The 12,071-nt window shown below is 31.2% G+C and overlaps 1 protein-coding gene across 1 annotated transcript; it reads right to left on the bottom strand.

Annotated features, from left to right (window-relative positions):
• Positions 1-4,391: 4,391 nt before the first annotated feature.
• On the bottom strand, positions 4,392-8,538 carry LOC105110585 (putative methylesterase 14, chloroplastic). Its single transcript, XM_011005665.1, has 5 exons — positions 8,007-8,538; positions 6,530-6,769; positions 6,283-6,426; positions 5,223-5,357; positions 4,392-4,918 (listed from the first exon to the last, which is right to left on the bottom strand). The coding sequence occupies exons 1-5, from the start codon at positions 8,253-8,255 to the stop codon at positions 4,646-4,648; spliced, it is 1,041 nt and encodes a 346-aa protein (XP_011003967.1). The 5' UTR covers positions 8,256-8,538; the 3' UTR covers positions 4,392-4,645.
• Between the last annotated feature and the right edge of the window lie 3,533 nt (positions 8,539-12,071).

The following is a 12,071-nucleotide window of genomic DNA, read 5'->3' as shown; positions in this document are numbered from 1 at the left end:
AAAAAAAATGAAAGGGGGGGGGGGGGGGGGGGAGATTAAGTGATTTACCATGGCGTCTCCATAAAACTTGTCCTGTTAACAATTATATTTGGCTTTTATTGTAAACAATAAATGGACAGGGGAAATAAAGAAAGAACGCAATCTATTAGGAAACAAGATACTTTGTTTCAAGCAAGTTGCCTGGGAAATGATATAGATCTTCGTTGTCTGAAAAAAATTTCAGGATCTGTGGTGTGTATGTGTTTTCTATATGCTGTTTCTGGAGTTGAAGGTGCTGTTTCTAAGGTTTCTCTGGGTAATCTGCTTTTTAAAGGAAAAGGGAATCTTTTAAATACTTTTCTCTTCTCTTTTGTTGATTCATTTACGATCTTCGTTTTCTTCTTGTGACTTATGCCCTTGCTCTCATGTACACGCTCGCGCACGCACCCAAACCACCCAGCATGGACGATTCTGATGGACCTTTTTTTTTCTTTTTTTTTTTTGAAAACTACGATTCTGATGGACTGAATAAAAAATGTAGTCTCATCTTTCCTGATGCTAGCAATAATGCATTTTATTGCCCAGGAAACTGAGGGCTTGTTGCAGCAGTTGATCCTCGCATCTAATGCTGGAAGTTCTGCTTCTACTGCTGCCAAACAGTATCAAAGGCATGAAGCTAGTGGGAGGCTGATAACAAAGTGTTCTTCCTTCAACAACTGCCTGGGCCCTGAAGAAATTTCAAAACCTGGATATTTAGAGTTGACTAATCTAGAGGTGGAATATTTATGTATTTGGGTTTGCAGAAACACATATGGGTTCAGAAGTCCTAAGGTTGTTAAAAGCACTCATCTGGATAAATCTGGTGAGCCTATATCTATATCCACTTCATGAATAACATTTTTATGTTTCATTTTTAGCTATCATACAGAAGATACCAGTTAGTTTTGTACTGAAAATCAAAGAGGAACTCTGAACAAGATGCACAAGAAAGTTTATTGAATAGATAGAGCCTTGACAGTATTGAACTGTTCAATGAAATTGTTCACCTGGCTGAATGTCGAAAACTAATGGTGAAAGAAGATATACCTTTTGTATTTCCAGTTTCTACGTGAGGACACTTTCACATACTCTCTGATCAGAAAGGAAAAAACAAAATGCTGGGAAGATGTAATTTTATAACACAGCTGAAATGTTGGGATCTAAGATTAAGCTTATATTTAGTCCGCATATGAGATTTATTATAATCTCCTAACTTCATGTGGATGGAGCAAGGAGATGTCAGGCTCCCAACTTTCATGTGGGAAAGGTTGAAAGCGACCAATCTTTTCTTTGCAATGTGTCTATGTGCATCTTTCGCAGATCAGTGGAAGAATCAACATAAATGGAAGTGGTTCTTGCAGTTCATAGATGATATTTTGAAACCAGGTTGTTGTACTGGTGAGAATAATCAAGCCAAATATCAAAACTATCATTCGTCAGAGAGTTATGTCACCATGCTTCGATGGATGTTTATCTAAATAGTTATCAACACTAAGCAATGTAGCAGTTTTTTGGTAATCAAATGTTTTTTTTTATAAAAAAAAAAAAAGGAAAAGGGGATTAGACTTCTTTTTGTGTAGACAATAACAACATGATAAAAACTGGACGTTTATAATAACAGTACTTGAGTAGATGACCACCGACAGAGACAGATGCTTGTTCTCTCTTCTTCTTCTTTGTTTTCTTTTTAAGACTTATTTTATGATAAGTATTGGCATTACACATTCATGAAAAGTGGTGGTGATTATATTTCAAAAGCGCTGATGTTGTCTGGTGATACACATTTGTTGAGTTGCTGCAGATGAAGATACTACCCATAACCAATGCCCTGGTATACAAAGTTCCCACTAGTCAGTCAAGACTACTGGACTGGAACTATGAAACAGTCTGCATGGTTCATGCAATTGTGATCTCTATTTCCATGTGTATCTCAGAAGACACTGTTAGTATTCTGAATGTTTTTTCATAAATTAGCTTACGAGGGATTGTGTGTGTGTTTTTAATGTTTGATAAGTTGCAGTGAGCTGTATTACCATTTGAATAACTTGATATGCGATGTCCATCTTAGATTCCTTTGATTAAAACTGATTGCTCACTTTTCAGGTGATCTAGAATTGCCATTTGCTTCCCCTGGAACAGGCTTTAGCGCTTTTTAGTATGTTACAGTTCATTGCGAAGTCCTATACACCTTATCGGAGTTTGCAGTTACTGTATGATACTAAAACTACTTCTATCAGACAATTCAATCTCGGATACATGTTCAGAAGCACTTCCTGCCCAAAGGAACCACATGATTTCAATGCGTGCTGCACACTGCATGGTATCTACCAGTTCCATGTATCCATTGTTTGGAGAGATTATGAGTTAGGCTGGATACTGGCACCTGCCTTGATCTGTAGACTGCAGCTTGTGGTTGCTCTGCTATTCAAGCAGCTATGCAAGGTTCAGGGCTAATCTTGGTTTGGTGCTCATTGTCTTCTGCTGCAACTGCCAGTACGCTACTAAATGTAACAGAGGGCTCCCTGATTGCTTTGAGCCTCAGCTTCCAAGAATCGGGCTCTGGGATGCCAGAAAGAATACCGCCTGGTTATTTTCAGATGTTTATGCTGATTTCAACTTGCAGAACATAATTGAACATCTTCACTTGGTTGTGCTTTACAATTATAAATATGAATGTAAGATTTTATAGAAAAGCTTCTCGCAGCTGATCTTGGAGCAATACTCAAGCCGCTATGAGGGTTTTGATGGTAAGAAAGGTTACGATCTATTTTCTGGTCCATCAGGTCTTCCCAGGCATTCATCCATGTCTTGGTTACCATCACTTGACAACAGATGGAATCAAAGGAAATTAACATTAACGCTTTACTCTGTGCTCGTATTCATTGCACGGTTTATTGAAGTAGTGAATGAGACTATTTCACACTTTGGTCCTTGTAATTTCAACACTTACAACTTGGTTATGGAACTTTATTTCTATCACTTTTTAGTCCCTGAAAATTGAGGGAGGAGAGAAAAAACTTGAGTGGTCTTATTCTTTCACCAAAAATTCTACTCTTAATGTCACTGTCACTGGATTTATCTTAAAAAGAAAATTTTAATGAAAATAGTTTGAGCTTTTAACCATATTAAAAAAAATAAATTGAAATATAAAAAATTTATTTTGATTTAATTTGATATATAAGTTATTGATGAAAATGTGTTCATGAAGGGTATTTTTTTTTGTTTAATAGTAAAAATAAATCAATTTAGATTTTATTTACAAAAAAAATTTGAAGTGAGACAATAAAAAATTATAACCTCTTTCAAATTAAAGCAAAGGATGACATAGGAATCCACATGTCATCCAATGTTATTTAGGAACACGATGAAACCGAGTTTTTAAAAAATTAATTTTTTTATTAAAAATTCAAATTTTTTATATATTTTAAATCATTTTAATATATTAATTTTAAAAATAATTTTTAAAAAATAAAAAATATTATTTTAATATAAAAAATATTTTAAAAATTAATCATAACTACGTATCAAAACTTCACTATTTAAATTGTACTTTTTTAAAAGGTAAACGTGCGACTTTTGCCTTTCGTGTCATGGTGTATTTTGACTTAAAAAAAAAGGGTTAAGTGTGCCTACATTTGATTCTCCTGGCTCTTTATTTTTCCTTTTTTTTAATTTTTTTATTAAGCTTTTATGTAATTATTAATAAAGAAAATTCAGGGCATTCAATAAGAATAAATTATTTAATTAACATAGATTTTTTATATAACTCTTTTAAATATTTATTCATTTATTTTTGTACAATCACAAAAAAAATATCAAGACATGTTTGTTTTATTTTGTTTTTATTGAAACTTGCTTCTCATATTATAATAAGTTTTTATTTAAAAAATAATGCTAGTAGTAAAATAATATATTTTTAAAAAAAAAGAATGAATAATAAAAGGTGGTTTTTGAATTTTGACTAAAGAAACACTTTTGTTTTCTACTCAATATAAATAATTTGAATTCCTATAAATATTTATTTTAATTGTGTTTTTTATTGAAAAAACTAGGGCATTAATAAATAAATAAAACATGCTTTCTTTGAAACAAAACAAAACAAAACAAAAATACATAAATTAAAAAAATTGATTGAAAAATACATTATTTTTCTCCATAATTTCTTTCAGATCTATAATAATATATAGTTTAATTACTATATAATTAAATACAAATAAATTCTGAAAATCACCTCACTACATAGAATGGACATACTATCTAGCTTATACTATTAGTTCTGAGGGAAACTATTGTTATGTCTACTCTTTATTTATTTATTTATTTATTTTGTTTATTTTTTGTTTATCCACTAGCAAAAGAGCAAACAGAGGATCAAACCAAATTCTTCACAAACCAGTAAAAATGACCATAATCAGCCTTCAAAAAATATGACGAGGAACCCTCTTGCATTCAGTCATAATAAATAAATGATATTGAGATTTGTCTGAGAAAAAAGTTGATAAATTTCCCTTCCTGTAAACATATCTGAAAAGGAGATAAATAACAGTAGGCATATGGCCCAAGTGTTACCTTCTATACTGGACCTCCACGTTGTAAAAGGCTTGAACTCAATTTTCTGAAATATAATCTATGGTATTCGAGCAATTTCCAACAACATTTTATGAAGGGACTGAGGCTTTGAAAAGAATGGGCAGTGATCACTTCCTTTAATCTTGAAGACTCTTTCTGGTGGATTCTCTCTCACTAGCTTTTCTTGGACATCTGGTGAAAGAGCATGATCGTCCAATGTCTGAATGAAGAACCGCCGGCCAGTTCCATATTTTTCAGGGGACAATGATAGTTTCTCCATGACAGGACCAAGCGGAATGGGTCTCATTGAAACCATGGCCAGCGCAACATCCTGAAAGTAACCAATATTCCTCAATTGAGTTTTACTTGCTCTAGCAATGGACATATTGTAGTGAGAGCAGAGACAATTCAAGTTCTTTGCAGACTATGGTAGGCTTCCACTCAACAAGGAGCAGCTTGTTATAAACCAAAGTAGCTGGAAACGTTGGCCAGATGGATGCCATACAATGTTGAGAACTATTTCCCATGTTTATTTGTGTCAAGGTATCACAATGGGTTTCCATAAAATACATTGCAAAAGTGGCTGGATGATTATAGAAACAATGGCAATATGACTGGATTGATTTGTAACATACCTTTGTTGGTGATTGATTGAAATATAAACCTTTCATTTGCTGTTTCTCAAACATAAATCCTGTAGGAGGCTTGTCTTTACCATTTCCATGAATCAGAAACTGTGATTCTTGCATAAAACGTTCTGTAGATCCAAGCTGCAATAAATTCTATAGTTATTAGATCCAACTCAGAATCGAAAGCAACAAAAACTGTTCCATAGAATCATTTTATTAATATATATAAAAAAAGTGTCATTGCTTGGTGCAACTGTAATGGTCTCGGGATAGCTGGAAAGGTAAAGGTTTTGTCACAATTTTCCTTTTCGTAACCCCATTCCAGTGGGACAAGAACAACAATTCAAGGCCTTTTATAGAAGCTCTTAGCTCTGTTAGGAACTGATTAGAGTGTGCAATCCCATCCTTTAACTAGTCTGGAACTGTCAGGTTTTAGGAATAGTTTCAAGGAGCAGATTAGGAAGCTTCCTGTCTGAGATGGGATCATCACATAAGACAATTAGATAGATAAAAGGTAGCCAGATAACAGTGTCAAACTCCAGTTCAAGCTTCAGATGTAAGAATCTTGGTCATCACAAAATAGAGGACGCATGCAAATCCATAGGGTATGGCATCTAACCCCACAAAAATGCATACAAAGCATAAATGATGAAAGATCTCCGAACTTTCTCTTCCATAGTTAGGGTAACGAACCTGAATAGTCAACAATTCAGTAACAAAGGTAGCTTTACAGTTTTGGCTTTAGGACCCGAGGATGAAGCCAAATTTCTATTGGCTTTCTTGATTCTATATAGTTTTTTCTCTTCTAGCTGCAGACAAATACAATGATTTGAACCCATTCAGATTCATTTTTCACATTCAATTATTAAAAAGATTGAACTCTGACTCATCCATCTCCTTCAAAATCCATGAATAGCATGGCAGAATTACTATTTGTCTCAGTAAGTTCAAGAGTCATCAATGACAAGCATGGTAGCAAACCGTCATGATTTATTAATTGGACCAGCATTTAATTGAGCTTAATAGATTTTCACATAGACTGAGCAAGTAAGCTTTGATGCTATACCTCTTCAGCAAACACATCAAAAGGCCTCTGACCATCAGAAACCATTGTAGCACAGAGAAAAATAGCTTTCGAGATCTTTTGGGGGCAATGCTCAAGTGCATATGAGACACATGCACCTCCAGTACTATGGCCAACCAAAATAACCTGCACATGAATAGTATTACATAAAAAAATATAGCAAAGAACAGACTGGCAAAGTACATGGAAGGTAAATAGGAATGACGGGGATAAGATGCCTATCACTTACGTGTTCATCCTCAGGCAAGTTTTCTAAATAACTAATCAATGGTTTTGAGTACTCTGCCAATGTTGTGACACTGTTTGTATCTGCCAGCTCAATGCCTGATCCTGTTAGATCTATGGCAATGGGAACCAATCCTGCTTCCTCTAATAAAGCAATAGTTTTGTACCAACACCATGCTCCAAAACCTTCTCCATGCACCAGAACAAACTTATTTAACTTTATATTCTCCAGAAAGTCTGGTGCCTAGAAAAAAATTTACAACACAATTAAGAACTTATCTGACAGCACTCTGTTAGGTTGAAAAGGAAATAAGAAGGTCACCAGTGACGGTCAATAACTATGACAGATCAGAACGCTATTTATCTGACATATTGCTTATGAGGAAATAACAAACAGAAGCTAAAAGAAAAGCTAATTGCAAAAAAAACTGTGGAGAACACTTTATGGATCATCAAAAAAGATTTCAGATGTTGTACTGGGAATTATAAAATGTATTGCATGGAATTTTTTTTTATGTTTCAATAAAAACAGTGCACCACAGTTAAGCTTATTTTTGTCTTGAACACACAATAGAAGAGAATTTAAGCTAGGCAGTTGAATTTTAACCCTAATCAACAAGAACTCAGCTTTTTCTCCCTTTTTTTTACTGGAAAAAACTCATTTACCTTCCTTACAGAATAAGGAATTCTCCAGGTGCAAGCACAAGCTGCACGACAGGTTTTTCTATGTTGGAGCCGTGATGATAACAACAACATCATGGAGCCGTGACGATAATTTTTCAGAAGGACCTTAACTGTAACAACAACTTTCAGAAATTGATACATTTCAGCGTTAATTGTCGCTTCTTTCCATAGCTTATGCATTTATCATATCTTATGCTTCACTTTAGTAACTAAAAGTTACAGTTCTTAACTTCCCAACTAGTCGGATTCATTTAGAATCTCATTTAATCCTATTAGTGTAAGTTGCACAGTCTAGTCCATTCACAATAGACATACTAGAGCTTTAGATCATAGTTAACTGGTTCAAGATTCTGTACTCTTAGTAACTAAGAGTGGACTAGAAAGAAAAAAAACAGTAGCTCCAGCTAGCATTAACTATTAAAAAATGAAAAGGTCGAATCTTCTTTCGGTTCCTTATTGGCCTAGAAGAGCGCAGGGAATTAACTGAACATACTTTTCCGGATGTTTAAAGTAATCAATCAAACAAATAAAAGTAAAAGAATCCCTTTTCCCCTTCGTCTTTTTTAAACAAATGCGTTCATGAAGCTTGACTGTTGACAAGGTTGCTTGCACTCATGACTGGGGGACCTTTTTCTCAACTGTGCCCATAATTAATCATGTTTACACCATCTACTTTCCATATTAGATCCAATCATGTAAGGAACAATAATTAACTCACCAGTTTAACATGAAGAGAAGGAAACAAAGTAAAAGCTAAAGTATCAAACAAGTGTCTTTACAAAGAGCAAGTGAGCAACCTGTTTCCCATTAGAGAAAGGATCAGAGAGATTTCTTCTTCTAGAGCTAGTTGAACCAATCCTCCTGGACATGGATCCATCAAATCTCTGAGACAATTGGTGCTGTTGTAGTACCCTAGAAAGAGCTTGTCTATGCAATAACTCCTCCTCTGCCAACAACTTCCTTTGAGACCTACCCATTCTCTTGCTTTTTGATCCATGATTATTATCTCTAGTGTCCTTCTTTGTCATGCAAATCAAATTACCCATGATTGCAAAACCTCGTTTTTTAACAATCCAGAAATCTTCGGAGGTAGTTTTTACAGAAAGCAAGAGAGAGTCAAGAAATTTTCATGGAAAGTAGCATGTTTTCCTGCAAACAAACAAAAAAAAAATGAAAAGAAATGATAGTCTTCTCTACGACAGCAGAGAGATTCTTTAATGATGTTTTTTTTTTTTTAATGGAATTTTTTACAGGAAGAGTAGGTGGGATTGAGGTGGAGGACAAATTGGTTATAAATGCCATAAAAAACAAAACTAGTGTAAACCTTTAGCTGAAATGATTTACTATTTATTGTTTTACCGCTGCTCATCTCTTTGAGTATTTAACGGCGGGTGGAGCTGAGGTTGATGAGAGGGTGTTAGAGAATTTTTTTTATATTTTAAAATATATTAAAATAATATATTTTTTATTTTTTAAAATTTATTTTTAATATTAAAATGATTCAAAAAAAATTAATTAAAAATTTTTCAAAAATAGATTAGATCACAATATCAAATAATGCCTAACTATCACATTATTTTTTCAAATCAATCAATTTAACTCTAGAATACTCCATGATATATTATACAGGCAAGAGCATGCAAATTAGGGGTGAATAAAAAAAAATTAAACCAAAAAAATTAAATAAAAAAATTAAATTAATTAATTAAAAAACTTATAAAAATTTCAGTTTGATTCAATTTTAATTTTAAAAATTTAAAATTAATTGAGCTAAATCAATTCAACAAGCATTAAATCCATTTAAAAAAATAAACATATATAAAAAGCTCTTACCTTTTCACAAGCTTTCTCCTTGTCTCTTATTTATTTTTTTATTCTTTATCCCTAGTTCCTATATCTTTATACTCTCGATCTACTCCAAACATAACAACTTCCCATTTGTTCTATGACAAAAGTAATCAATATATTTGAATAGAATTGTTAATGACAGATTAATAATTGAAAATATGATAAAAATAAACAATGATGATCTCAAGAGAGTGATTCAAAAAAAAATTCAAATTATCTTATTTTCACGTGAGTTTAGAACTCGAAAGCTTTTAAAATTATAAGTTGTTACAATATTTATTGTTGGACAACACATAATTAAATTTCTTTTTATCTTCAAACTACTTAAATCAAAAGATCTTTTTATATTTGATTATTGCTATTTATAGCTTTTTGCTTATTCATGATCAACATTGTTTATGCTTTTAATAAATCATATATCTTTTAACATTGAAATCTTTAATAAATTGTGTAGCCTTCAATATTGAAATCTTTCGCTTCCATGCTAATGTTTGCAAAATAAGAAGGTTGATAACCAAGAAAAATAAAGAAATATTGGTGAAATAATGACCTTTTATATATGATTGCCTTTAGTTATGAAATAATTTGAGTGACTTATTATGTTCCTAATGCTTCTAGATATCAATAATCCTACAAGTATTTCTTAGAGTTCTGATATAATTGTAAATGCTTTTATTGATGATCTTCATACATTTACTTGTAATTTTCATTTGAAATTACTTTCCTGGAAAAATAATAGTGCGGGTCAAGTAATATTTAATTCAATTCATTACTAATTAGGTGTTAATTTGTAATTATGGAGAGTTTGTTGATTATATATTTTCAATTTCCATGCCATTTCTTTGTTATTTTAATTGTTTTAGCCTGAAAAATGAAAGTTCTCACTCAAACATTTAGAATATGGATTAAAAAATAATAGTTGTTTAGTGGTTATATATCAAATAATTAATTACTTATCCAAATTAATTAGATTGGATATAATAATTTAAACACTAACTATTTTCTAGCTAACAACACTATATATTTTTTTCTTTTCTTCACTAACTCATCCATTTTCATGTTCATCTTTTGGTTGATATTTGTAATAGTCAATTAGTTAAAATACATGTATCAACAATTATATATTGTTAAGAACAATTCACAATGTTCCATTTATTAGTTATGATTGTTGACATTATTTTTACTATTAATTACAAATGGAGATTTGTAAATATTGAAAACTAGAGAGACAATTCTATGATAATTCATAGTCAATCATGTAAGCAACATTATAACAAGCTTGTTGATTGTGATTTATAATACATACATTAATATGTTAGAAAAGGCCATACAATCTTTAGGAAATAAGTATTTTTTTTCATATGAATTTTAACAAGCATAAGTCTGACTGCCCTAGATTTCTCCATGCATGATAACTAGAGTTGCATTGGTTAAGTTTATGAGTATGGAAGCTACCTCTTACTTTTTTTAATGCAGGAATTTTTTAAGAAACTACTCCATGAAATATTGTTATTATAATATCATCTACTTCACATATAAGCATTTATAAAATTTTAATTTGAAGAACTTAATAGTTATGCATTGTTATCTTGATTTGTTAGCATAACATATGTAATTTTTAATAGATCTATTTTTTAAATTGGATAGATGGAAGGTTGACATTTCTTTGTCTTGCTTACTATTTGTCCATCAACAGAAAAATTAACATCAAGTCATGTAAGGGATATTAATTATGTAAAAAGCTGACAAAAACTATAGCATGAAGCTTGAGAGTGCTATTTATGATATGTTCATGAGGGATATTTGTAAGGAGATGATTAATAGTTGGATGAAAGCTTTTGTTGTCATCTTTTTATGTAGGGCAATTTTCTAGATTTTATTTATTTTTATTGTTATCAATTTGGATGAATAGGAGCACTTGTGTATTTTCATGCTGCAGTATAAATTTATATAATTATTTATGATATTTACAAGCCTTTGTAATAAAATAACTCAAACCCATTATAAAAATTCAAAACAAACCTTGAAAACCTCAAAATAGTAAATATAAATTGGGCATAGTGTAATAAATTCCCGTAAGAAACTCTAAGAAACCCTAAAAAGTGAGGCTCAATTAAAAAAGTGTAGAAAAAAGCTTAATTGAAGTAATATTAGTTTAAATTGATTTTGAAATAAAAAAGATTCAATCGAACCAAGCCAAAAATAATATTGGTTTGAACTAATTTTGAAACAAAAAAGGCATATCAAGTTGAAATTAGTTGGTTTGAATCGATTTTAGGTTTGATTCAGTTCGGTTTAAAACCTTTATAAACTAAATTTTTGGTTTGGTTGTCTTTTTATACCTAAACCTGAAACAAAAATAATCATCCCTATGTAACACCTGAAACAAAAATAATCATCCCTATGTAAATCAAACTATATCCAACATATATAACTATGTTAGCAGAACTTGCAAGGATTAAATTAAAAATAAATAAAGTCTAGTGATTGAAGTGCAAAATACTTGAAGAACCTAAAAGAAAAAAAAGATGGTGAATTTAGGAGTGAATAGTTAAATGAGTTTGGGTGCTTAACTTATTTAGTATATAGTCTCCTTTATCTTTCTTTTTTTTTTAAATTATCTCTCCTTTTTCAATATCAAAACATGAAAAAAAAAAGTTTAAGACCAATTTATAAAAACATAAAGAATTGGGATAAAATAAGCAAAGATTGAAATTTGAGGGACCAAATTTATGTTCTAAGCATATTTTGAAAAACATAAATGAGAAAAAAAGGCTATGTTTTTTATGTTATTTTTGGTCCATGATCTTTTAATTTTTCTAATAATAACGAAAAATTATATTTCATAAAATCAAACTTTAATTTAAACCTATAATATTTTATGACATATTAGATAAGTGATAGCATGTAAATGAAATAAATTCTAACTTATAGAATCATGCTAACATAATTTGTAAAGATAAAATTAAAAAAAATAATAATTCAACAACCGAAGTTTTAAAAAAAATCTAGAA

This window comes from Populus euphratica, unplaced genomic scaffold (assembly GCF_000495115.2).
Source record: "Populus euphratica unplaced genomic scaffold, PopEup_1.0 scaffold257.1, whole genome shotgun sequence".
In the NCBI taxonomy this organism is placed as follows: domain Eukaryota; kingdom Viridiplantae; phylum Streptophyta; class Magnoliopsida; order Malpighiales; family Salicaceae; genus Populus; species Populus euphratica.
Note: the sequence above shows the minus strand (reverse complement) of the source record. Positions and strands in the feature narration are given on the sequence as shown.